This window comes from Erpetoichthys calabaricus, chromosome 14 (genome assembly GCF_900747795.2).
Source record: "Erpetoichthys calabaricus chromosome 14, fErpCal1.3, whole genome shotgun sequence".
Taxonomy (NCBI): Eukaryota; Metazoa; Chordata; class Cladistia; order Polypteriformes; family Polypteridae; genus Erpetoichthys; species Erpetoichthys calabaricus.
Window position 1 is genome coordinate 104,195,964 of NC_041407.2, and position 27,627 is coordinate 104,223,590.

General features: G+C 40.3%; 1 protein-coding gene across 5 annotated transcripts in view; it reads left to right on the forward strand.

Moving 5' to 3' along the window:
- Window positions 1-27,627, forward strand: part of hdac5 (histone deacetylase 5) — a 216,657-nt gene that overhangs the window by 165,581 nt on the left and 23,449 nt on the right. For all 5 annotated transcript variants that reach the window (XM_051936384.1, XM_051936382.1, XM_051936385.1 and 2 more), the window contains 7 exons: window positions 547-681; window positions 2,443-2,674; window positions 3,463-3,680; window positions 4,212-4,526; window positions 18,750-18,915; window positions 23,078-23,211; window positions 27,059-27,179. In XM_051936384.1, coding sequence (XP_051792344.1) covers window positions 547-681; window positions 2,443-2,674; window positions 3,463-3,680; window positions 4,212-4,526; window positions 18,750-18,915; window positions 23,078-23,211; window positions 27,059-27,179 — 1,321 coding nt within the window. The remainder of the gene's footprint in view (window positions 1-546; window positions 682-2,442; window positions 2,675-3,462; window positions 3,681-4,211; window positions 4,527-18,749; window positions 18,916-23,077; window positions 23,212-27,058; window positions 27,180-27,627) is intronic.

Consider the following 27,627-nt stretch of genomic DNA (forward strand, 5'->3'; position numbering starts at 1 on the left):
ATTCAAAACTAACATACGTAAACTGAAACTTATGGACATAATTTATTAAAGTGATGAAACTAATGCATTCAATTCCGAGCTTTATTTTTGTTAAATTATTGACTGAAAGTCAGCACTCCTTGTAAAAGTCATTTTAACAAGCACCTTCTAAACAAGCATTTCATAAATGGGAGATGTATTGTAGTGAAATAATTCTGTAAAAGTTAAGGTTTACTTAATTTGTTAAAAAAGCAAAAATAAACACAACAGGGGCATTTAAATACACAATTGAAATACAGAAATCTCTGAAGAACAAGGCTAAATAGAGCAATGGTTGTAATGAAAGCTTGTGTCTACCACAGTCACCTGTTGAATGGTCCCAATATGGAAGGCTTCCCCAGTGTTGCATATAAATGCCTAAGATCTGATGTTTTGGTTTCTTATGCAAAAATTACAATATCAGGATATTTTATGCATACAGTATATAAAATGTTGTTTAATAGACTTTCAAGTAAAATTGATTTTTTTTTTAAATTCAGTGACCCTTTCACTGGTTTCTTTATACAGCAAATGCGTTCACATCATCACACAATAAATACAGATGGATCAGTCAGTCAGCTCAGTCTGTATACATCTCCATCGCTACCTAACATTTCTCTTGGCCTGCCTGCCTCAGTCTCTGCTGCCAACTCTCACATGTCTGTAAGTATATCCATTCTGGTGGCTCATTCATATGAGCATTTTTCTTCCTATATGTTGTGTGTATTAAATTTTCCATATTTTGAGAATGCTACAGAAAGTTGAAAAAAAACTCTTTGTCAGCCCGTACTGTTTTTTTTTTTTTTTGGCTTGAAATTATTAAAACTTTTTATCATAGCTCTTGAAGGTTCCTTTTCTTTGATACAGTCAAGCATTTGAATGATTACATGTTTAGGTAACAACATGTTAAGTTAAATACATTCAAGCGTGTCATGGTGATGCAGTAGGTAGAGCTATCACCTCATAGCCCAGACATTATCCATGTGAAGTTTGCACATTCTCACTGTCTGTGTGAGTTTTCTTCCCACATCCCCAAACACATGCAGGTTAGATTAATTGGTGATTCCAGTGTGTGTTAGTGGGCCCTAATTTGGCCTGGTGCCATGTTTCTTGACTCCCGCTTTGCAAAGAGTGCTGCCAGGATGGGCTCCAACCTCAAGTCTTACTTGGATTAAGTGGGTGTCAAAACATTGAGTTACTGTAGAAATACTTTAAAGGAAGGAATTTAATTATTTTTCACCCCGTTTACATTTATAAGGAAACTATTCTCATGATCAATTTCTGAAGCAATACTGAATATGTAAGACATCGAGGCAAAATACTCCTCTTCATCAAAAACAATAACTTCAGATAGTTCCTTGGGGGCGAGTATGAAGAAGCAAACGTTTAATGGCACATATTTCACAGTGAACACTTTGCCTAGATGCCGTTTATAGTATAGCTAATTTTATATGTTACTGCAGTATTGAAACTGGCAATTTAAGTAATTTGTTCAGGGTCGTATAAGTGAGTTTGTGTTGGGAGACTTACCCTGCTCCTTTCTTCTGTACAGTTGTATTTGAATGCCATAAATTGACTGTAAACATATTTAATTGAAATAGCAGCCTGAAGCAGACTGTTCTTAGAATTTCCTAAGAGTTTAGCTATCTGCAATTTATATTGGATGTGTATTGGGTTTTGGCTGTAAACATGCTTTTTAGGCAATAATATTATGTATTTATGGTGAAATACGTTTTCATTATGCAGTCTTCAACAGTTGATGAATCAAAACATTTGTCACTTATCCTGTTTGTGATCCAACTTAAATAAATAATAATGTACAATCAGTTGTATAGTATAATAGTTTTGTAGCTCATCTTGGAAGAAATCACCAGCCAAATATACAATAATGGTGGATTTTTAAATTTTACTTGATAATGAAATCTAGTATAATTGTTAAAATTCAGTATTGAAGAATGCCTGTAGGCATTATTAATTCATATGGACACAGCTCAATTTATAAAACAGTAAACAGACTTCTGTTACTGTAGGGTGCATTAATAGTAAAACAGTGTTTCCCAGCTTTGGGACTGTGGCCAACCCTAAACCAAACCCCAATCACCCAACCCATTCACCCAGGCTCCAATGGTCATGCTCAATTCACAGGTGGATTATGGCCGGCCCTGGACGACCTTGCCCAGCTTAGACGATCATGCTAAATTCATGGAGGGGTAACCCCGTATGCACCCCCCCCCCCCATAGGGTTGAGTCGTGAACGCACTGGCATGAGAAAAACTGGGTGGTGGCACCACAAAGATTGAGAAACACTGTTAATAATTTAGACTTGAATTAGCCATGTCCATCCATACTAGTCTGTCCATCATCCCTGCTAATGTGATAAACAAGAAGTTTTATCTTATTTGCCTGTGTTACCATTTCTTTCAGGCTTCCCAGAAACTCGCTGCTCAGCAGGAGGCAGAAAGGCAGGCCATTCAGTCCTTACGTCAGGGTGGTGCTCTTACAGGAAAGTTTGTTAGCACCACATCACTCCCTGCCTGCCTGCCTCCTGGGGTGCCTCATGATACCGACACAGCCTCCAATAGCCACAGCCATTCATCCCTTCTGCAGCATGTATTGCTTCTTGAGCAAGCTCGGCAGCAGAGTGCACTTCTAGCAGGTACACCCCTTTAACAGGCTCATCCTGATTCTTTTTTTTGGGCTTTTAGCCACATTTTAATGTCTTCTAAGGATTATTCACTCGATTTTGAGTCACATCTGGCTGTGCTTCACATATGAAGTGTTTTCTTTGTACAAAAAAAATGATGATTGCAGGGCTGAAATGGAACTGTAGAATAATGTTCATTCTTTTCCAGACATAGGAAGTAAATTTAGGATTAGTTCTTGGTAATACAGTATATACTATGGTAGTAGAGAGCCTAACATAAATTGATCTCCAGGTATTTTAATATCTGTAACAATGATTTGTAACCATCAAATCACTAGGTCAGCCCCTCTGCTTTTTATGGAAAACATCCTTCATTAAAGAATGTGGGGATGGCACGGCATTATCTTTGCCATGCTAGCAGTCTCGAATTCAATCACTGGCTGTTTCATTTAAAATACAACAACTGTGTCCTGGATTAATGAAGCGTAATTCATATTATTTGATACTGCTGTCTCCCCATGACTCTAAATTAGACACAGATTAAAGAGTTATACTTTCTGTACTTCCTTATTATTTGTTTCTTGTTAGTTTTAGGTATTGATGCCCAAGTGCATTAGTATGAGCCCTTGTAAGCATAGCTGTTGTAACAGAATCAGACTTTGTGGCAACTTTCATTTAATAAATCTTAATGTATTACTGAATAATGAAACAAGATTCTTTATACACAATGTCTTACTACTGTGCTCTGGTGACTTCCTTTGTTGACTATACTAAAACTGTATTCTTCCCTTTATGTTCAGTTCCTATCTATGGTCAGTCCCCGCTGGTAACGGGTGAACGGGTTTCCACAAACATGCGAACAGTAAATAAGCTTCCCCGGCACCGACCTTTGAGCAGGACACAGTCTGCCCCCCTGCCCCAAAGTCCCCAGGCACTTCAGCAGCTTGTAATGCAGCAGCAACATCAGCACTTTCTTGAGAAGCAGAAGCAATACCAACAGCAAATCCAGCTTAGTAAGGTAAGAGAATGTTGCAACCATACCAACAGGAATTTGCCAAATGTGTAGGAACTATCCTAATAACAAATACAGTGTAGTCTATAATAGAAATCAGACCATGGAAAGCATGTGTAGTCACATAAGAAAAGATGTTTAGTTAGTAAATGAGCTGGTTTCACCTTTCCAGCCATAACAGGAGAGGAGTTAAAATAATCTAGAGTTCACTGGTGTATAAAAATGTAAAAATCCAACAGCTTCTATAGCAATCATCTTACAATATGGCTTATTGAAAGATTATAACACTGTACTGCCCATAGAGATGTGAAAAAGAAAAAAAGAGGTTTTGATGATGATGATGATGATAATGTGCTAGAATAAACAAAATGAGGATTTGTCACTCCTCAAGCACAGTGATAATGTATTATTGTTAACAATGTAGTGGAGGACTATTAGACAGTATGCTTCAGTGGAAATGGTCAAGCATCTGTCTATTACTCTGCCGTCTTAGCTTTTCTCCAGCATCTTCTCACCTCATGTACTTTACCCACTCAGATGCTGTCGAAAACCACAGACCTTCCACGCCAACCTCCAACCCATCCAGAAGAAACAGAGGAAGAGCTGTCAGAAACTGCAGAGATGCAAGATGAGCGGTTAGGGGACGTTGTTTCAAGCGAACAGGTAGAAGAAGTACATGGCCTGCAGCCAGAAGCGGAAGAAAACCCTGGTGATGGTAGTCTTTCAGATCATGCTATTACCGTAAGGGATGAAAACACAGAAAGTGAAGCAGATGAGGAGGATGAGACATATGATGACGAAGACTCAATTGAACTTAAAGAGCCTAATGACCAGAGTCTGCTTTACAGTCAGGTAAATTTTCCCCCATTCCCTCTCCCATCTCCATCTACCTATTTTCTGAACTCAGATAATGGAGAGCTGTGGCATTAAGCATAATCTTTAATGGGACCCATCTTAGAGCACGCTCACAACTACACACACTTCTAAAGGACCAGGTCAGACTTGACTTTATGCCTAAATGCATTGCTTTGGACTTTGAGTGAAGCTATATTACCAAAGTAATATAAAGATACAGTATTCAAAATTTTCATAGCAGACACCCCAGCTGCGGCGGCACGGTGGCGCAGTGGGTAGCGCTGCTGCCTCGCAATTAGGAGATCCGGGTTCACTTCCCGGGTCCCCCCTGAGTGGAGTTTGCATGTTCTCCCCGTGTCTGTGTGGGTTTCCTCCCACAGTCCAAAGGTTAGGTGCATTGGTGATTCTAAATTGTCCCTAGTGTGTGCTTGGTGTTTGGGTGTGTGTGTGTCCTGCGGTGGGTTGGCGCCCTGCCTGGGATTGGTTCCTGCCTTGTGCCCTGTGTTGGCTGCGATTGGCTCCAGCAGACCCCTGTGACCCAGTGTTCGGATTCAGCGGGTTGGAAAATGGATGGATGGACACCGCAGCTGCAAGTTAAAACAATAACAAATTGCATAAACTGCTGCTTCTCCACCCTGTCTTCCTTTTATTTATTCACCAGATAGGAAGCATGAAAAATATTTAGTTAAACACATTCCTATTAATGAGTTAGGCTTAACAATGAGATGAGATAACCTGTTTTAAGGCATTTCAGGAGGCTGAATCCAAACCAGGCAGCACAAGGTGCAAGGCAGGGAACAGCCCACCACAGGACCCACACACACACTCCCAGCCTAGGGCGTACTAAGAATCAATATTTACCTAATCTGCAAATTTTGGGGAATGAGGGAGAAAAACCTGAAGGCTTTTGGGGATAATGTGCAAATTTCATACAGACAACATCCCGGGTGGGGACCAAACCCAGGACACTGGTGTTGTGAGGAAGCTGCATTACTGACTGCACCACCATGACACTTGAGAATGTCCCGTTATATTACATTACTTTCACCTCTTGTTTTTAGAGGTGAATGAAGAATAACCTAAAGTACCTGTGGAGTGCCACTAAAGTCTATGAAGAGGATATAAATGGGCAGGCGCATTGTGATGAGAACAGACCATTCAGCCCAACAAGTCTGTTATCCTCTTCATCCAAAATAACATTTGACCAGAATAACATCGGGTTGGGATTTGAAGGTCCCTAAAGTTTCCTTCTCCACCACACTACTTTGTAATTGTATTCTGTGTGTTTATGGTTTCATGTGTGAAGATCCATCCATCCATTATCCAACCTGCTATATCCTACTACAGGGTCACGGGGGTCTGCTGGAGCCAATGTCAGCCAACACAGGGAGCAAGGCCGGAACAAATCCCTGGGCAGGGTGCCAGCCCACTGCAGGGCACATGCACACACACACACACACCAAGCACACACTAGGGACAATTTAGGACTGCCAATCCACCTAACTGACATGTCTTTGGACTGTGGGAGGAAACCGGAGTGCCCGGAGGAAACCCACACAGATACGGGGAGAATATGCAAACTCCACGAAGCGAAGCGAACCCGGGTCTCCTTACTGTGAGGCAGCAGCGCTACCACTGCGCCACCGTGCCACCCATGTTTGAAGATCTCTGGTTCAAATAGGAGAGTAGTGAAAACAATTATTTGGAACTGTGTTATAATTGTGTTTTTGGGTAATGCATGTTATTACATTTAAATACTGTTAACCTAGCATAAAGATGAATGCCACTTAATCTTATAATAGCAGCATCGAGCTCTAGGCAGTGTTGGACCTGGCACCAGTCCATTGCAGGGCTAGGACCAATCTGAGTTTATTTATTTATTTTTTTTTATATATTTCTAAAATGAGAGACATCTTTGCTAAAGGGCTTTATGGCCCTTTTTCTGAAAGGTTCCCAGGTTCTTTGGAAAAGCAAAAGTGCAGTTTTTACTTTCTTTCTGATCATGTGCAAAAAAGACAGCTTGTCTGAACTTTTACTTCCTAGATGTGGGTTGCTGCTACAAACTAATATACGCCTATTCACTTCTTTTAAAAAAAAAAAAATCAGAATCACATATCCGCTGTAGTGTTCTTCACAAAAAACTGCCATTTCTTCTCATGTCTATGCCTCATGCAGAGCACTTATAGCTGCTTATGACAAGCCACATAAACTGTCAGTTAATGTAATTTGTATATATTTTTTTCTAGCACTGACAGGGTTAATAAAAAGCATCGATTGTAATTTTCAACAGCATCCCTCCTCCAAAACTGTTGAATAGCTTTCCTTGTGAATGTATGAATTGGCTCATCTCTGAGTCATCATCCTTGCAGTGACTCACTCTGTCTGCCCACCTCTCTGCCGGCTCCTGAACTCCAAATTAATTTTTGTGCCCACCAGGGAAACAAGCTGCCTTTAGGCTTTATATATAATAGATACTTAGACTCACACACACAGCATCTCTCTCTTTGTGCATGTACTGTACATATGTAGGATGTACATACGCACATTCTGTTTATATAGCAATGTATAAGTGCACAAATCATTCAAAAAACCGAATTTTGGTGGAAATGTCATTTACTGTATAAAAGAAATAAACTTTGTATTCTTGGAATCGTGTGTGCTATGAATGCAAATTAAGATAGATAGATAGATATGATACTTTATTAATCCCAAGGGGAAATTCACAAGACCTATAATGTTAAGAATCGTGCACTGCAAATATAAATTAAGAAAAGCAGAGGAAAGGTGCAGTTTTTTTTTTTTCCAAAATATTTTGACTCTTTACAGAAATTCTACAAGTTGATAGATTACAGGTTATACTTTTTAGTATTTTACTGCAAACTGAAATGTTCAAGACGACAAAAACACAAGAGAGTTTTTTGTCAACATACATTTTAAAGTGAAAAGCTGAAAGTTTTACACAATGAATATGAATATTTATTTAAGGTGCCTTGTCTACCATCTTTACGCACTGGGTAGGAGTGATTTTTATTCATTCCTCTCGGCAGATTTGTTCAATTTCATTCCGGTTTCTAGGACAACCCTTGAGAAACAACCCATTTCAAAGCAGGCAGCCAATTTTAGAGGGTGCTGACCTTGACTGCACCCCTCAAAAGTGTTCACCCCTCTGTTCTTGCTATGATCTGTGGTTGAATCTTTTCCAGAGCTTAGCTTTGGATTTTTATTAGATGGAGGTAAGCAGTCTCTAATATTTTACAATATGGTATTGTATCCATTTTCCATTATGTCTCATACTGTCACCTGCTCACTTAATTCTAAGGTTTATTGGACATGGGCAGTGTGAGAGCAGAACTTTCATGTTTGACTAAGAAGCTCACACTTGGTCTTTTCTGCCACTCTCCCATACAGGTCAGTGTGTTATGCAGATGTTGACAGATGCAGCTTTCCTCCTCTGCCACTGAAATTTGTAGTGATGTCAATATGACTCCCCCTCTCAAGTCATTCTCCTTGTTCAAATACTGAGATTTTTCTGAGTGTCCTTTTCTAGGCAGTGCCCAGAAGGTGTGGTACAACTTACTCGACTAATTGATTGCAAAGATAAATCCAAGCACTTTGAAATATGTTTGTTTGTACTGTTTTCCAGATTATGTTCTTATTAGTTCATCTCTCACTTTCCTTACCGTATTCATCAGCCTTTATGCATTTTTTTACCTTCATAAAAATTGGTCATAAAGTAAATAGATTAATTTTTGATCAGAAAATGTGATAGTGACTTCAGCAGCCCACAGGCTGAAGCTACTGGTAAAAAGGTACTGAATTTAATATTCCTTTTAAGTTCACTAGGGGGCACACGGCACTTTGAACATTTAAAAGCCTGTACAGCAGCTGTCCTCCTTGTCTTGCGGGACGTTAAAGTGTCTCCGAGAAAATCACGCCTCGACCCAAGATTTTTTATATACTGTAATAGAGAGATGTGCATTTAAATGAATAAAGGTGTCAGAGAATGCAAAGATCATCTTCTAGAGGTCAACTGTTTAAAGTATTTTGACATATATTATTATTTTTTTTTAATCACAGCCTGGTATACCAGTCCCTCTGCTGAAGGTGGGAAACAACCAGAGGGGGAGAGGGAGGGTGGTGGGGACTGCTTTTAAAGTCTAAGGTTGCCATCCACCCACTGTGGGTTCACTTTACTGGTTACCATCTGCCCACTGTGGTTTCACTTTACTGGTTACCGTCTGCCCACTGTGGGTTCACTTTACTGGTTACTGTCTTCCCACTGTGGGTTCGCTTTACTGGTTACCGTCTGCCCACTGTGGGTTCGCTTTACTGGTTACCGTCTGCCCACTGTGGGTTCGCTTTACTGGTTACTGTCTGCCCACTGTGGGTTCGCTTTACTGGTTACCGTCTGCCCACTGTGGGTTCGCTTTACTGGTTACTGTCTGCCCATTGTCGGTTCACTTTACTGGTTACCGTCTGACCACTGTTGGTTCACTTTACTGGTTACCATCTGCCCACTTTGGGTTCACTGCACTTTTGCAGAATGAAACATAAAGCCATGAAGATTTTACCTGACTCGTCATATCCCACGGTTCGATCTTCTTCCCTCTGGTAAATGGCTAGAGCTACCAGATTTGACTTATCCGTAACATTGCAAGACCAAAGCCTGTGGACCTTAAGTTTTAATGAATGTTTAAGTATGTGTGGTTTTTAATAATTTGTTTTTTATTGGCTTTTTGGTTGCTATTGAGGAATACTTACCGCTGTTGTCCTTATGTTGCATGTTTGTTTTATTTCGCCAAATCAATTTCATGCAGCTTTTGACGTTACGGCAGAAATTAATTTACTTTTCTAAATGAAGTAGAGAAAATGTAATCTTAAGCTTGTTTTCTGTAATGTAGATGTATTGTGCTTATAGAAATGTTCATCAGCTTCACTTCCTTCATGTTATTCTGTCAGCATGTACGTTCCATGCATTTAAAGTATTATTTTCTGCACACATCTATACACAGACCCCCATCTCTTTAAGGGAGAAGATGTTTTTTTAAGGGAGACAGAAAATAGATTTTGAAAATAAAAAGTAAATCGGTTTAACTAACGTTGCCAAAGCTCTCCTCCCGCCCACCTGGCTTTGGATCCCGGATGAGAAGTTGTGTTGTCTCCATGTTTTACAACAGGTCCTTAGCTGACCAGTCTTGTTGTTTACAGGTTAAAAGCAAACTGTGTTCTGCTCTTGCTTGTTCATTTTTAGAACCCTGCCGTTCTAAAACTCTTCATGTTCCTGGCCTGCTGCTTTTGCATTTAGCCTTGTGGGTCATTCTGATGCGTATGGGTCCTAGTTGGCACCACATGCCTTCAGCTTTTTAAGTAAAGTGCACACTGATTTATATTTAAGGCCATTCCTGTATTTTTAAATTTCAACAGCTTCATTGTAGTGAGAAGTCAAGCAAAGTGACACCTTTTATTGGCTAACTATGAAGATTACAATATGCAAGCTTTCGAGGCAACTCAGGCCCCTTCTTCAGGCGAGATGTAATACAGAAATAATCAAAGGTATCATTTTGCTTGACTTCTCGCTACATCCATAATGGTACCACACCCTAGTACAACAGCTTTGTTGTGAAGTCCTAGGGAAAGCTTTTTGTGCTCATGATCGAGTCTTTCTTTGGAAATGCAAGTGTACCACAAGGAATGTCCAAAAACTGCTGAATTTGCTCAGAAGTTTTGTTAATTGCTGCAGATCGGCACTAGTAGTCCGTTAAGTTGGCATTTGATTTTAAAGGCAGTTGCTTTAGTCGTAGTTAAATTTGGACCATTCTCGCTATGGACATGTCCATCAATGCTATAGAACTCTTTCTTTATTTGTTTAAAACCTTATTGCTTATTTTTTGTGCAGTAATGTGTATAGACTGTTTATAAATACATACAAGCTTGATCTCGTCAAGAATACAAATAACAAATTGGTTACGTCTGCAGGTGATACTAAACTAAGTAAAATAGCAGGGAATGTAGAAATCACCCAAATCAAATAGAACTGGGCAGAATTCGGACTTGAGAAAAGTTGTGGCAGGTGAAATTTAACGTGTGAAAATGTTAGATGTTACATGTTGGAAGTTAACAATGAGAGATTTCAGTACACAATTAGGGGTCTGAAACTTGAAAGTACACCTTATTAGAAGGACCTGGGAGTCATGATGGAGTCAACACTTTCTATATCCAGAAATGACATCTTGCCTGAAGAAGGGGCCTGAGTTGCCTCGAAAGCTTGCATATTGTAATCTTTTTAGATAGCCAATAAAAAGGGTCATTTTACTTGACTTCTCACTACATCCATTATGGCTAACACGGTACAACACCACAGTACTACATACATCCAGAAAGAGGCCAAAACCAGTTAAGATGACTAATAAGATGTTCAGTTATGTAGTATCCACATTTTGTGGAGTTCAGCTCAAGGGAGGGGATGACTGAGCTTTATAACACACTAATGAGACCTCATCTGGATTACTGAGTGCAGTTTAGGTCTCCATCGTACAAAAAAACCATCATGGCAGCACTAGAGAGACGACAGAAGAACAACTAGTCTGATGTGGGGACTATGAAGTAGGAGTGGTTGGGAAAGACTGAAGGAACTGAACCATTTCAGTTTAAGCAACTAAAGATCAGGTTAAAAGATTTTAAAGATTAAAATTATGAAATGAACTAGTCCAGTGGATCGAGACGGTTATGTCGAAATGATTTCTTAAACAAGAACATCAGGACACAGGTAAAAATGTGTTATGAGTGAATTTCACACAAATGTTCCAATTTTATGTCCTCTCACAGAGAACCATAGACACTTGAAATGACTTAATAAGTTTTTATGGTAGCTATAAGAAAGTTTGGTGAATAGAACGAAAGAGGTTTTTTGAGCCAACTACCTCTTCTCATCAAAATTGTTCTATTCTGTTCGATTTTAACAGTTACCTGAAGTAGGTGAGAAGAATTTCTTGTCAGGCTCGTCAGATTTTTTTTGTGAAACTTGATAAAAAATGCAACTGAAAGTATGTACAGTAATCCCCCGCACTATCGCGGTTCAGCTATCACGCCCTCCGCTATATCAGAGAAAAATTCAATAAGTACGTTCTACCTGTAGTGTACTTTGCAGCCAATTCATAACAAAGCATACGGTTTTCAGCAGAGAAAGAGTTTCGCGTTACAGCACCCAGATGATTTCTTACAAAGCCCGTTATTGGCTGAAAGAGGAGACTCAACCAAGCGGAGCGGATTTTATTCTCTTGGGCTCTGATTAGCTGCTGTTAACATGGTGTAATCTTGCAAGAACAGTAAGCGTGGGTCCTTGACGAATCGCGTATCGCGTGCTTTGCTTGTGGTCTGACTTTTGTGAGCAAACTTTTGTGAGCTTTTCGTTTGTTTTAAGCCCTACGATGGCTCCCAAGCGTCCTGCATCTTGTAAGCCTACTGGTAGCAATGAGCCTAAGCACCAGAGGAAGACCTTGACCTTACAGGAGAAGGTAAAACTGATGATGATTATTATTATTATGTTACTCATATCTTTAGCCCGACATCCATGTATAATATGTATATCCAAAGTGTGTTTTAATAAGTTTACATGTGTTTAAAGCGTGTAGGAGGGGTATTTTAAGGCTTAAACTATAAAAAAAAAAAGTGGTCTTTCTACTGTATATGGCGGATTTTCACCAATCGCGGGTGGGTCTGGAACGTAATTTCCGCGAAAGGCGGGGGATGACTGTATATTGGTGAAATTAAGTTTAAGCTTGGGCCCAGGTTTATTTTTGTTGGCACAATAATAATAAATAATAATAATTCATTACATTTATATAGCGCTTTTCTCAGTACTCAAAGCGCTATCCACACACGGAGGAACCGGGAAGCGAACCCACAATTGTCCACAGTCTCCTTACTGCAAAGCAGCAGCACTACCACTGCGCCACCTGTGAGGATAGGCTACCTTTGACCTAAATTTAGCCAAAATTGAGATTCTCCACCTTGACAGTCTGCTTACTCACTGAGTTGTCAGTTAGATTTTCTGACCTCTAAGCAGTTTCCATTATTTCTATTCACCAGATATGTCAACATGTGCTTTTTGTCTCTTTTACTATTTGAAGTATTAACTAAAAGGAACATTTCCAAGAATGAATCTAGGAAAGAAAGAATCGATGGTGGTGGTGTGTTTTGAAAGAGACAGATTTAGCATGTAATCATTTTTACCCAAAAAAACATTTTTGGAGTTAACGTTTAAAATGGAGAAGTGCATTAACAGAGTCTGGTCTCTCTCTGACTTGTCTCTTTCTGAATCACACTGACTTTTTGGCATTTACCCCAAGCATTTTCAAATATGTAAGAAAAAGACTGTAAAACCGTTTTGGTAAAATATGCTGCAATGCTTTGTTTACATAAGACAATGTTTGTCTGGATGGTGAGGCAAAGATTAATTAACAGACGACTTTGGAAATCCTCCAGAGCCTCAGCTGGCTTACAACCAATGAGCGATATACAAAAATGGCTGTTTGTCTCTTCTGCCTACCAGAGGCCTACAAGAAGTTCGCTCATGCCACTGGCTTTCAAGTGTAAAAAGACAGCATGCAAACGTATAGCTCTTCCATATATACGTTACGTTTTTTGACATATTTTGTTCCTACTAGAGCACTCCTTTGGGTTACACAGTCAAAGGTGAGATTGAACTGACAACATTTTGATTTCAAGCTTCTTGATTTCAGACTTCTAGGGCCTACCATCTTCTCCACATCACTGGATAACTACCCCGTTGTTTTTTTTTTTTCTCATTTCATTAATGGAATAAATCTCACCACTTTTTTGTTAAAATAAAACCCTGATGTTATTCACACAAAACAAACACATCTCTCTATTATAAAATAAAAATCTTGGAAGGAGATGAGACATAATGATTGTCTCAGAGAGACACTTTCACGTCCTGCGAGACGCGTCTTTGTGCCAAGAGATGTAACCACACCCGAGACAAGAGCTTATGCAAAGAGATTTGGAAAAGTCCTGCATGGTTATGTCAGACACATTTCTTGTAGAGAGAAAGAAACGATATTCACTCACGGGCTGTTAAACATTGCGTTGTCAAGATGTAATTCCAAACACTGAATCATAATTCAATGCGATTTTAACGAAAAGGTAAAAGCGAAAAGAGATCGACTATATGGACATAGGTGATGTGACAGACTTGCGCCGCACGAGATGCAGATGCAGCATTTGACACTGTCAGACATGACATCCTACTGTCCAGAATGGAGAATATGCTGGGTATCTCTGGCACTGCCCTCCAGTGGTTCAAGTCCTATCTGACTGATAGGCAAGAGTTTGTTAGTCTTGGCAACAGCATATCCAGCTCAGCGCCAGTCACACAAGGAGTTCCTCAGGCCTCTGTCCTCGGTCCTCTGCTTGTCTGTATTTACATGCTTCCCCTTGGCCATATTATCCGTAGCTATGGACTGGGTTATCATTTTTTGCAGATGATACTCAACTCTATTTCAATGTTAAAAGTGGAACTTCATCAGAGCTTTCTCAGCTCACAACCTGCCTTAGTGAAATTAAAACCTGGATGGAGCAGAACTCTTTAAAATTAAATTGCAATAAAACTGAACTCCTGCAAAGTGGGACTAAAATGCAACTTAATAAAATGAGCTCCTTCCCAGTCTATCTTGGCGGTGATCTCATCAGACCTGCCTCTACTGTAAAAAATCTTGGTGTCATTTTTGATTCCTCCCTCTCTTATTCTGCCCACATAAATCACATTAAGAAACTTTCTTACTTTCACCTCCTTAACATATCCCGTGTTCGCTCCTTCCTCTCCTTCTCTAATGCTGAGAAACTTGTCCATGCTTTTATCACATCCCGCATCGATTATTGTAATTCCCTACTGGCAGGTGCTCCTTCTAATCTTCTATCACAGCTCCAGCTTATTCAAAACTCAGCTGCAAGAGTCCTGACACGGACCAGCAGCAGCGAGCACATCACACCCATCCTGCTCCGTCTTCACTGGCTCCCTGTGTCCTACAGAATCGAATATAAAATCCTACTAATAACCTACAAAGCCTTAAATAACCTCGTGCCAAACTACATCCGTGACCTTCTCCATCACTATGTGCCTGCCTGCCCACTAAGGTCCTCTGATTCTGGCAATCTTGTTGTACCCCACACTAATCTACACTCCATGGGTGACAGCAGGGCCTTCAGCTGTATAGCGCCCAGACTCTGGAATGACCTACCAAAATGAATCAGGTCAGCTGACTCCATGAATTCTTTTAAAAAACAACTCAAAACTCATCTGTTCAGGAAGACGTTTAGCTCTACCTGACTTTATTACCTTTCTCTCAGTTTACCTCTCTGTCAAGATGCTCATGTAACCTGTGTGTGTGTGTGAGACCATCAATTATGTTGTCTGTTAGGCTTTCTTTCTCTGAATTCACTGTCATAATCTTCTTTATTTATTTATCTGGTTTGTACAATGCTATATACTGTATATGCTGCCATTCCTTATTATATTCTATAAGTGCCTTGAGCATGGGAAAGGCACTATATAAATAAAATGTATTATTATTATTATTTATTATTATCATGTGGCACGGCAGCAGCAGCAAGCCAGCAGCTGATCAAGCAAAGAGAAGGTAAAAAAAAAAATGTGTTTCCCATTGTATCACCGTGTAAGAGGGGGTGTCGGAGGGGCGAGTGCATCCCCTTAGGGTGCGTTCAACAAGCGGCAGAGACGCGAAATGGCTGGTGCGTAGCGCGGGTGTGGATGGCGAGCGAAGCCCCCTAGTTTTATACATTGAAAACCATGCATGTTATAATAATATGATTTATTATCCTTTATATTGTGGCTCTGTAGATTATAATAAAATATAATCACCAGTAAACAGCCTTTTACTGTATAACAATGGAATTTGATTTCAGTGACAGATTGCTTTCATTTGTATATTAAGTATTTTGACATTTTTGTTTGTATTTTTCTTCAGCCTTTCCAGCTAATCACTTTACAAATGAAATATGCTCTAAATGCAGTATTGCTGAAGTGTCAGCAGTGGTGGTGTTTTCATTTATGTTAATTAGTCTCTACTTTGTTTCTGATGTATTTTGACAAATGTGTATCCTTATCCATATTACTAACCGAGAATGGTAAACTGGAAGGCATGGACACAGGTACATGGCGATGGGACCATGAGACATATTGCGCAGGCACCTACAGCGCGCGTCTCATAGACCGCAAGCGAAGTCTGATCCACCGCGAACGAAGGAGTCACAGCCCAAAAACGAAAGAGCTCAACTAACATGAATGAGAAATGAAGCAACAATGCGCCTATAGCTAACGACTAACGACACAGCCACACAAAAAAGAGGATTCTGCGCTGCACCCCAGAGTCAAAAAGAAGAGGCTACGGAGGCCCCACAAGTCCACAAAGATACTACAAAGCATAGTCAAACCCGACATAGTACGGAAGGTGCAAGTGCCTACAACGCGCTTCGAACGCACCACAGGCAACAACCCAAGATAGTACAGAAAACCCAAAGATCCGGACTCCACAGCATATGTGAATCACATTACAGTAGATAGATAGATAGATACTTTATTAATCCCAATAATACAATACTATAAGGACTCACAGAGAACACAAACAGAAGAGGCTTCGGCGTCCCGCCCCACAGTCAAACCAGACAAAGTACGGAGTCCCCAAACGTCCACAAAACACAGCATAGTCAAACCCGAGATAGTACGGAGGGCGCATGCGCGGATATGTGGGCGCCTACAACGCGTGTCTGAAACTGCGGAAGCAAAAGTGTCTCGGCTCCAAAACCAAACAGCTCGACTAACGGAACTACAAAAGTGAGCCCACATGGACAAATACAATGAACATAGAATCAATGAACGCAGGCGCCTACAGCGCGGGTCTGAAATGCCGCAAGCAAAGCAGGCACGGCTCCAAAAAGAAAGAGCTCGACTAACGGGGCTACAAAAACGAGCCCGCCTGGATAAAACAAATGAACGCAGGTGCCTACAACGCGCTTCTCAAACAATGCAACCAAACGAGTCACGGCTCCAAAACGAAACATCTCAACTTACGGACATACAGAAGCGAGCCCGCCTGAATACAATTAATGAACGTAGGCGCCTACGACGTGCCTCTCAAACAGCGGAGTCAATAGATAAACGGCAAAGAAAGGAATGACAGACGGCCGCTAAACAATTCCGCCAATTAGCTGACAACGCATTCTGTAATGAGTCCACTATTAGTGAACATTCATTAGGATTAATGAATATACGTCCTTTATTCGTCATCTACACCTTTACACTCCAATATATCTCATACATTCATCAATGTATTTCGGGTTACCCAACACCGGGGGTAGGCGAGCGAAGCCCCCTTGTATGTGATAGTTTTGTATTTAGCGACTGGTATAATCTCTCTTTGCATCTTGCTTTGAGAGTTGCACTGTGCAAGGACAAACTATCCTGTAATAGTGTATTGTATTTCTGAAGTGGAAATGATTGGCTATAGGAAGTCAAGCGGAGCCATTCCTTGTGTGGTTTTTGTTTTATTTTATTTTATTTTTTTATATATACTTTATTAATCCCCGAGAGGGACATTGTGTTTTCGCATGAACTTTGGAAGTCAGAGCGATAGTCAGCCATTGTATTGTGCCCTGGGGCAATTTTCAGGTTAAGGTGGTTTTTGTTGTATCAATGACGGAGACTGTCCTTTAGTTTTATTCCTTATAGTAAATGAATGGTCTTAATGAACGTACCCCATTTTTCAGGAACAGGACCAGAATTACTGTACAGTGGAACCTCGGACCACGTACAAATTGGGTTACGACCAAAAAGTTTGCCAAACTTTTGCATCTGTTCATGACCACACATTGAGGTGACGGACAAGCCAGTTTCCCTTCCGGTTCGTACGCGCCGATGATTTCCGCACGTGTTCAGTCTGTCCCTGTGAATTCCCAGAGAGAGAAGGGTGTTTTGGCTGACACTTGGTGGGGGAGAAAGAAGCAGTCGCTCCAGCTGAGCGATCAAGAAGTAGTAACTAAACATTTACTTTACTATTACACTGTGCATTCTATGGTATAATTAACTATTTTTGTGCTTAAAAATGTTTAAAAAAAAATATATATTTACATACAGCTCGTACGGTCCGAAACAGATTAATTGTATTTACATACAATCCTATGGGGGAAATTACTTCGGGTCATGACCAAATCGGGTTGCGACCAGAGTTTTGGAACGAATTATGGTCGTGACCCGAGGTTCCACTGTATATGTTTCGTAAGGTGTCCTCCCCTTCTTCCACTAACATAACAACTTTAAAAATACGTCTTAATATATTATTACCAAAATTTTTGCACACCCCAAAATCATTCACTGTTAGGCTTTCTAGTAGCTAGATTCTGTGTGAAAAATTTCTGTTTCCTTTCATGTCATGTTTCTTGAACATTTTCTGTTCATTTTTTAGGTTTGCTTTGTTGGAATGTAGATAGATAGATAGGACCTTATCTGTCCCCAGGGAGACACACATACACACAAACTATGACCTGAATACACACTGGAATAACTAAAAAGAAAAAAACTTCTGACTTGGTCCACTGAAGCTTTACAAAAGCATATTGAATTTGGGGGTAAAGGAAACCCCATAGTATTTCTCAAGAAGATTCTGCTGAATAGTACGTTGGTTGAAAGTCCTCAGTGTTGGTATGTCACATAGAGGATGTGTAGCATTGTTCATAACAGCACTCCGTTTAGTTTTAATTCTTTCCTTTGAGCGACTTCCAGGGGGTCCAGAGTGCATCTCCTAACTGAGCCGGCCCTTATAATTGGCTTGTTGATTTGGTGGACCTCTCTTGAATTGATGTTACCAGCCCAGCACACCACAGTGTAGAAGATCACACTGGCCATCACAGAGTTGTAGTAAGCTTGCAGGTAGAGATAAAGGTTGAAGAGGTTAAAGTAGAACATGAGGCTGTGCACACGTGTTACAGGGAGCAGCTGTGCTGTGTGCGCTACAAGCAGCGTGTTGGGTGTTCATTACATTTACTTCATGCACACATTTTGGTAAAAACACACCTGCTTTCTCTCAGCAGAAGGCCTACTTTGGTGTACATTTTGTGATAATCTTATTACACACACTTTTCTATGAGTTGATTAAATCATTGTTTTGTTTTTTATTTTGTTCACAGTTTTCAGATCAGCACCACCTACAGCAGTTGCAGGTTTACCAAGCTTCTTTGCCAATTTCTGGCATGCCTCACCGGCCACTTGGCCGAGCGTTATCTTCTCCTGCAAACCCATGTCTGAAAAGCAGTGCTGGGACTGCAAAGCTCATCAAGCATGTTTTCACTACAGGTAACCCCATTTTTTTTTTTAATCTGGTTGTCGTGTGAGTTGCTGCCAAAGCCTCTACTTCTCCATATTCTGGTCCTTTTTTTTTTTTTTTTTTTTAATATTGCAATGATTTGGCAACCACAACCTCTGTTGACCATTCTTCTCAATCCAAGCGCTTGGAATGCAACAGCCATTAATCTCAGTTGAGCCAGGACATTCAGTTTGAAAACTGTGTTCCGTCTTTGGGCTAATTTATATTAATGTTCCATTTTTAGCCCATAAACAAACCGTCACTTGTGTTAGTATTGTATATAGTGTGTTCTCTGTTGATGAAGATGAATGTTGATGTTTACCGTACAGAACAGCAGTTGACTTGCTAAGTCAATATTGAGTGTGCATGCAGTATCAGTATTTATTATAACCTTTTTTACATAGCTTTGTTTGTTTATCACATAGCTTATTGAAATTTAAGAATATTCAGGTAATTATATTTATGTAAAATCTGTTGGTTTAAAGAGGGTAAATTTAACATAGCCTTTATATACAATACTTATGCAGTCAAGTTATTGGTATCTTGAAGAACTGACATTTTCAAGCAAAGTGACTTGCAAATTTATGAAATTTCAATTGAAGAAGTATGTAATTTATTACTGAAGGTTCAAAACTTCTGTTGGACTAAATGCACTTGGTTGAAACAACTGCTTAGTTTATTTAAATAGATATATAAATTGAATTAGAATGGTCTGTTCCAAACTTGTAACCAGATCAGGACAGGATGCTTCAGGATAAACTTAACACATTTTTGATTGCCACAGTTGCATATTTTATGTATGTATGTATGTATGTATGTGTCTGGGACATTCAAAAAGTTTCTGCACTTCTTTTCAGCTCTATTTATTAGGAATTTCAAAAACAAATGACATCACTTTTCTACATAGTCGCCTTCCTTTGCAATGTAATTTTCCCAGCGTCATACCAATTTTTTAATGCCATCAGCAAAAAATGTTTTTGGTTGAGCGCATAGCCACTGATGCACCGCTGCTTTCACATTATTGCTCATGGTCGTGGCTGTAGCTGGACGTCTGGAGCGATCTGCATCCTATAAATGATTTAGACAAGCTGGTTAAGTTTGCAGATGATACCAAGATAGGTGGATTAGCAGATAATTTGGAATCCGTTATCATCACAGAAGGACTTGGATAGCAGACAGGCTTGGGCAGATTTGTGGCAGATGAAATTTAATGTCAGTAAATGTAAAGAAATTACATTTCTTAGGAAGAAAAAATGTGAGGTTTGAATACACAATGGGGGTCTGAAAATTGAGAGTCCACCTTATTAGAAGGATTTATGAGACATAGTGGACTCTAAGCTATCGACTTCCAGACAGTGTTCAGAGGACATTAAGAAGGCTAACAGACTGTCAGGTTATATAGCGCCTTGACATGTGCAGTACAAGTCACAGGAGGGTCTGCTCAACCTTTATAACACACTGGTGAGGCTTCATCTGGAGTCCTGGGTGCAGTTTTGGTCTCCAGACTACAAAAAGGACATAACAGCACTAGAGAAGGTCCAGAGAAGAGTGACGAGGCTGATTCAGGGATACATGGGATGAGTTAGGAGGAAAGATTTAAAGAGCTAAACCTTTACAGTATAAGCAAAAGAAGACTCAGAGGAGACCTGAGTGAAGTGTTTAAAATTATGACGGGAATTAGTGCAGAGGATCGAGACTGTTATTTTAAAATGAGTTCATCAAGAACACAGAGACACAGTTGGAAACTTGTTAAGGGGAAATTTCACACAAACATTAGGAAGTTTTTCTTTACACAAAGAACAACAGACACTTGGAATAAGCGACCAAGTAGTGTGGCAGACAGTAAGACTTTAGGGACTTTCAAAACTCGACTTGATGTTTTTTTGGAAGGAATAAGTGGATAGGACTAGCGAGCTTGTTGGGCTGAATGGCCTGTTCTCGTCTAGAGTGTTCAAATGTTCTAATGTCACACTAGTACGGCCATTTTTGAACCTTTCAATCCACTCATTGACTCTATGAGAGAGAACTTTTATCTCCATACTGAGTACACATGCGGAGATGAATTTGTGCTCCTGGCAACACCTTCTGCCCACAAAAAGCGAATGACAGAATACCATTCCTCTTTGGTGCAATTTATACGTTTCGTAGCCATCTTCACCACAGGGTGAGAACTCTTATGCTAAACTGCAAGGGCAGCCGGCTTGCCTGACAGAACTAGTCACATGACACTCTCAGACACGACCAATTACTACTCCCCCCGCCTTCACCATTTCCAACGAAAATATAAAAGTACAGAAACTTTTTGAATGTCCCTTGTATGTATGTATTTATTTATTTAATTTTTAGCGGTTAAATCAATTATCACAATCTAAATGTCTATAAATTATTTAAGAGCACTAAGGGTAGAAATGATTGTGAGGCTGACCAGTGAACTGCATGCAAATGCAGCAGTTGTACTTAACTGTAATTAAAATCCTTAGATGAATATTTTGATGTACTAGTCCCTGTCTACACCTACAGTTCAGGCTCTACGTAAAGACCACATAAATGAGATCACAAGTACAAGTGTGTAGGGTAGCTGGCCTTATTGTGAAAAACTTAGCAACAGAGTGGAATGTTGGAGTAGAACTGCTGAGTCAAGAGGATGCAGGTGGTGTGGTCTGGGAGTCCCCCATGATGGGTACACAAGCAGGGCCAGCTGGGTAAAGACTTGGGACAAGCTGTGGAATGGTTATACTGTATGTCTTACTTGGACTGTGCACATCTCGAAATTTGTGAAGATGTTTGGGGAGGATACGGAGGATGGGATGCCCTAATCTATATACTGTAGGTCAACGTTTTGCAATCCTGAATCAAAACTAGGCAAAGAGTATAGAAAGTGAAGTGAGATGAAGTTTGTGAGCATTGTTTCTTCCATTGAGACTTTCCCTACAAAAAGTGAAGACTGAAAAATATTGTGGTATAATATATACATCGTATGAGAAGATGTTAAATGAAGAAAAATCATAGGATTTGTTGTGGTGTAAATAAAGCACTGAATGTTTAAAAGGAGTTCCTGTGTCTTTCAGTGTGTATTGCGGGAGGTGCTCTTGTGTGCTGTCCTTTTCCTATATGAATGGAGTGAGAGCTGTGTCCGAATACATGGCGCTACGATTCATTCACTGTAGGAGTTGAAATCTGAAGGTAGTGTCTTGTCACCACTCCTGTTTGTGATTTTTCACAGGCTGCATGTCAAGGCATAGCTGAGGATGCGAGTGTCTCAGTTGTGGAGGTAGCATTATTGCTGATGTCCTCTTTGACGATTCTTACTGTTGCCTTCAGCAAGGTGCCGAGTGTGAAGAGGCTGGAATGAAGATCAGCACCTCCCAAGTGTGAGGTCAAGGTTCTTTCTCAGGGAAAAAAAAGTGGATTGTTCTCTCCAGGTGAGGGGGGAACAGCTGCCCTTAGTGCAGGAGTTCAAGTGGCAGTGATGGAAAATGGGAATATTAGATTGGCGAGTGGACTGGAGGAACAGCCACTGTTTTGAAGGTCGTGTACCAGTCTGTGGTGGTGAAACAGGAGCAGAGTCTAAAGACAAAGCTCTCAGTTCACCAGTTGATAAATATCTTTGTCCTCACCTGTGGTCGGTCATGAGCTCTAGGTAATGAATGAAAGAGCGAGATTACAAGTACAAGCGTCAGAAATGTGGTTTCTATGCAGGGTGGTTTGGCTGACACTCCGTGTTAGGGTGAGAAGCTCAGTGATTCAGAAGAGCCTCCGAGGAGAGTTGCTGCTGCTCCTCCCGATCAAGAAGAGGTTGTTGACGTGATACGGGCATGTTGTAAGAATGCCCCTCTAGTGGCCTGCTCCAGGCACGTCCCACGCAGTGGAGACCTTGAGGAAGACCAGGACACATTGAAGGGAGTAAATCTCTCGGGTAGCTTTGGGAATGCCTGGGAATTCCCCAGGAAGAGCTGGAATCTTTAACTGAGGATAGGAAAGTCTGGACTCACCTGCTTGGCCGCCTGCCACTGCGACCCCAAGAAAAGCAAATAGGAAGACGAGAGGTTTAAAACCATTTTTAGTGTTACATTAGTGTATGTCCATATGAACGTTTTCTTTTGTAACAGCAAACCTATTTCTTTTTTGTGGCTTGGTGTTGGCGTCATTTAGGAGTGGTCTATGATACTTTCATGCTAAAACACCAGTGTACATGTGGGAACACAAACAATCACCCGGAGCATGCTGGGAGAATTCAGAGCATTTGGTCCCGACTGCAGGAGACTGGTCTTCTCAGCAGGTGTGAGGTAGGCATGCTGCTTTTTACCAAAACGTATTATATTAAATATGTAGAATTGCTGAACATAATTTGTTGCGTAATGTGTAAACCTATTGTTGATTATATTTAATGATTTGAATCTTTTAGCATTAAACTTGTATGTCTCTGTGGTATTTTACACTGTTGCGCCAAGTCATTTGAGTGGCCATCTTAATAGCCATAAGGCTAACCAGTTTCTACTGCTTAATCAATAGTGCTTGAGGTTTCTTTAAGCAGCACCAACGAGATACAGAAACGCTTTTAGTCTCTTGCTTGAATGTTTTCTCTCACTCGGTGTCTGAATTAACATTTCCTGTCAGCATTTAATGAGGAGAGTCAATACTTTGTGCTCCCTTAACCCCGGACAAAAGCACTCTGGAGTCAAATATATACTACAGATAATGCTTTCATTAAAACAAAACACAGGAAATGGGGATTATTAAAAGGGAGAACACAAGTTATCAAGAAATAAAAACAGAAAACAGACTCTAGCTATTCCCCAGGGCCTAACAATGCAGGCTTCAGGTTTAAGATTATTAAGTGAGGTAGCTTGACCACTTGACTACCATCTAATATGAAACAGCTAATGCTCTGCTAATAAATCTTTACATCACTTGTTCCAGTTTTCCTCTTGACACCTGTATCCAGCAGGGGGCGTTAGCTCCGTTGGAATGAGTTCTTTTGTAATTGCGGCGTGTTACATAACCCGAAACTATATAGATATAATATAAAAAGGCGATGCCCCTCCCTTAGTGATACGGCGGTAAGAAATCAGATAGGAGAAATAACTTAGCTGTATTCAATTATGGCTTACGCTGCATAACAGACGAAGGAAGCCAATGGCAAAAACCCAGTTTGGGAGTCGGGGCCCGATGTGTAGACTCGCTGTTTTCGCTGTTCCAGTGGAAGGATTTTTCGGATTGGATGATGTTATCTCCCATCCGTCTGTCAGCTTCAAAGGTGTGCCAGGCAATGTTCCAAGGCCTTATACTCTTTCTTCACGTGCAGGCCCCCACTTAGGCAAAAGAGGGTACAGTTTCATTCTGACTTTGACAGACAAAAAATAGTATACAACAGTTCTCAGTCTGACTGCCCGTTTCGCAGTTGTGTCTGTCTTGTCTTGTATTTATAATGCTTGCCTAGCAATTCTATGTGGTGAACCCATGTGCTAAAACTGTGCATGTGAGTAGAAAAAGGCAGATTTATAAGTATATTTGCACAGAGTACAGTGACATATTAAACTTATAATCTTATTACAACACCCAATTAAGAAACCCATCCTTTAAACTTTGCTTAGTATATACATTTTGGACTTCCAGAGCTGAGAACACCCTTTGAAAATTCTGGGTCCATCTCCAGAAAGCTCCACCTGGCAAACCCTGGTAGTGCTGCACCCCTGATCCCATAATCTGTGTTCTGCATCACGTCCATTTGCTGTAACTTAATGATTATGGGGAGTTACTGTACACAGTGTTTTTGCCAGTCCCAAATGGCTTCCCTCACTTTGCAGCAGTTCTTTCAGGACACCAGTTAACAAATTACAATTCTGACGAAGGTTACATATGTGTGGAAATGGCCATAGACCCCCTGAGATGGCTTCTGTTTGCCCACATTTCCACACACCAGTATAAACCCTCCTTTAGAAACCTGGGTCAGTATTTACTGCACAAATGTGTGCAGGTTAAGAAAGTTGCCCTCGGCCAGGTTGGTGCACTGGCACTGTAGCCTCTTTTATTCCGGAGCCTGTGTTAGAGTTCTTGTTCATCTAATTGGCAAATAGCTTCAATGAAGGCTGTGCCTGTGTATATCTGGCATACTGTCTGCCATATGCTGGACAGCAATCTGAGAGGGGTAATCTTCACGATTGTTGCAGCTACTCCGTTGTCATAGAGAAAGAATCTCGGCTACACCTATTGAAAGGCACTTAATGCTGCTGTACAGCAATCTGCCCCTGCAGTTCCAAGAGCAGCCCACACAATAGCACTGCAGAGATTTTCATAGTCCAGTTTAAAAGTGCATTGTCAGGTGAGGCAGTTTATTGCAGCCATTCTTATAATCTTTGTCCATCAGAAATGAACACTTGTTGATCTGGAGTATTGGACTTGGAGAGAGGGGTTTCATATCAACAGAAAACTTCCCATTTGGCGTAATTCCCACAGTGGCTTGTGTAAAGTAATCGCCACCCAAGGTTAAATTATTTTATGCCCCATGTTTTCTGTGCGTGTTACCTATTTTTAATTTTTGCTTCTTTTCTTTGCACAATGCCATAATGCAACTGAAAAATTTGGCTCAAAACATTGGAGGAGAGGAAGATTGTGACATTGTAAAACTGTGTGCCACCAATTTGTATAAAGTAATTCCAGATTTCAGGCAAAGTTACCAGAAGGCTACATCTAAGTTGTATGAGAAAATCAATGACTTGAAGTCTGAGCCTGTGGACCTGTTACATAAATTATTTCCAAGTTTTCCGCCTATTAAAAGATGATATGTCCAAACCAAGCAAGTGAACAACATCGTTCACTTACTGGTATAGCAGTTAAAATACCTTAATAGGATTTAGTGCTTGTAGCTGAAAACATTTTCAGTTTTTAACCCAAATGAAAACTAAGAGCAAGTCAAGTGTATATATTACGGCCAAAACCCGAAGTTCTGCCAGTTCCCGAATTGGCTGGCCATTTCGTATTTTGGCCGAGAGGTGTGGCTAAAGTCCGAATTACTAGAAATGACCAGTGTATATGCCATTTCGCAAAGTGGCGAGAAATCCCTGGCCAAAATTTGATGTGCTGAAGGTGCTCAAGGTGCGAAGAGTTTTCCATTCTACACGAGAAACTGCTTGGACTGGAAACCGTAGGCACAGAAGAAAAATCACTACGAACCGTTGCATCTTCCCAATCACTGACTGGCGGCCAAGGCTGCACTCGATGTAATTGCACTACTAAATGCTCAACAAATTGCTGCAAATGTAGAAAAATAAGAAATTGTTGTACAATTCAAAATGTCATAAAAGTTCATCTTGTTGTAACAAGTGATGGATATTCATAAAGTAAAGAGATTGTACAAAATATGAAATTCTACAGACCCACCAAAATCTGCTCATGCCTTTTTTCTTCTGACGTTGGCCGATCGCCCCATGCTATTTCGCAAGCTGGCTGGCCAAATCCTGAAAACAAGGAAAGATCGGACATTGGCTGGTCAATTTACAGCGACATTGGCCATTTCCCGATTTGGCTGGACACTTCCCACTTTGGCCGATTTCGGGCTTTGGCCGTAACATATATATAAAGATTTTACCCAAAATAATTTGTCCTGTACCACTCCGACAATAAAATCCATCCATCTGCTATTGAACATTGTGGAGATGGAAGTACAGCACAAGGAAGATACGCAGAATTTGCAGAGCTATATCTAATTTTGGGATCATGATATCTAAAGTGAAACCAGCAGTATTTTAGATCCTTCTGTATTTAAGTGGAAACAAATGGGTAATTTTAAGGAAAATTAGTTAAAAATAACTATTTGAAATACCTTCAGCAAGATTTATTCGTTTATAATTAAGTTGTTAAAGCATAATATACTGTATAGTGCATGATATCAAAAGATAAACTAATCTCCCGTAAGTACGGTGGACCGTATGATGTTTTAATGCTTTTGCAACATTCTTGTATCTTAAAAAGTTGCACATTGCCTTGCCCAATTTTTTTTTTTTTTGAGGTGCAATGATATCAAAAATTATTAAAAATGAAATGTTAAGCAATATATTTATACTTCCTGTTGTTTGCATGTGAGGAAATCTCAATGTCTTTTTTTTTTCTCTCTCTTCTTATCCTCCACCCCAGCGAATTCGAGGAAGAAAAGCTACGCTGGATGAGATACAGACTGTACATTCAGAGCACCACGCACTCTTGTATGGCACAAGCCCATTGAACAGGCAGAAACTTGACAGCAAAAAGCTTCTAGGTACTTTGATGACCAAAGTCTACAGTACATGCTGTTGTGAAGTATGAAGTATCATGTTATAAGTATGAATTATGAGGAAAGATGAAAGGAGTTGAAGCAAATGGAGATTTAAGAAGTGACATGATTGAAGTGTTTCAGATTATGAAAGGAAAGAATACAATGGGTCCAGACTGTTACTTTAAACGTTCAACAAGCAAATGTGGACACAGTTGGACACTTGTCAAGGGTAAATTTTGCATAGACATTAAGACGTTTTTTTTGATACAGAGAACCACAGACACAAGGAATAAACTACCAAGTAGTAGGGTAGATTTGGAGGAGTCAAGTGTATAGGGTTGCTGAGCTTTGTTGGGAATGAATGGCTTGTTCACGTCAAGCATTTCTAATCGCATAATGTCCTAATCGTTTATCTTTATGCCTTTTCAACTATTGTAAAATAAATTCTGAA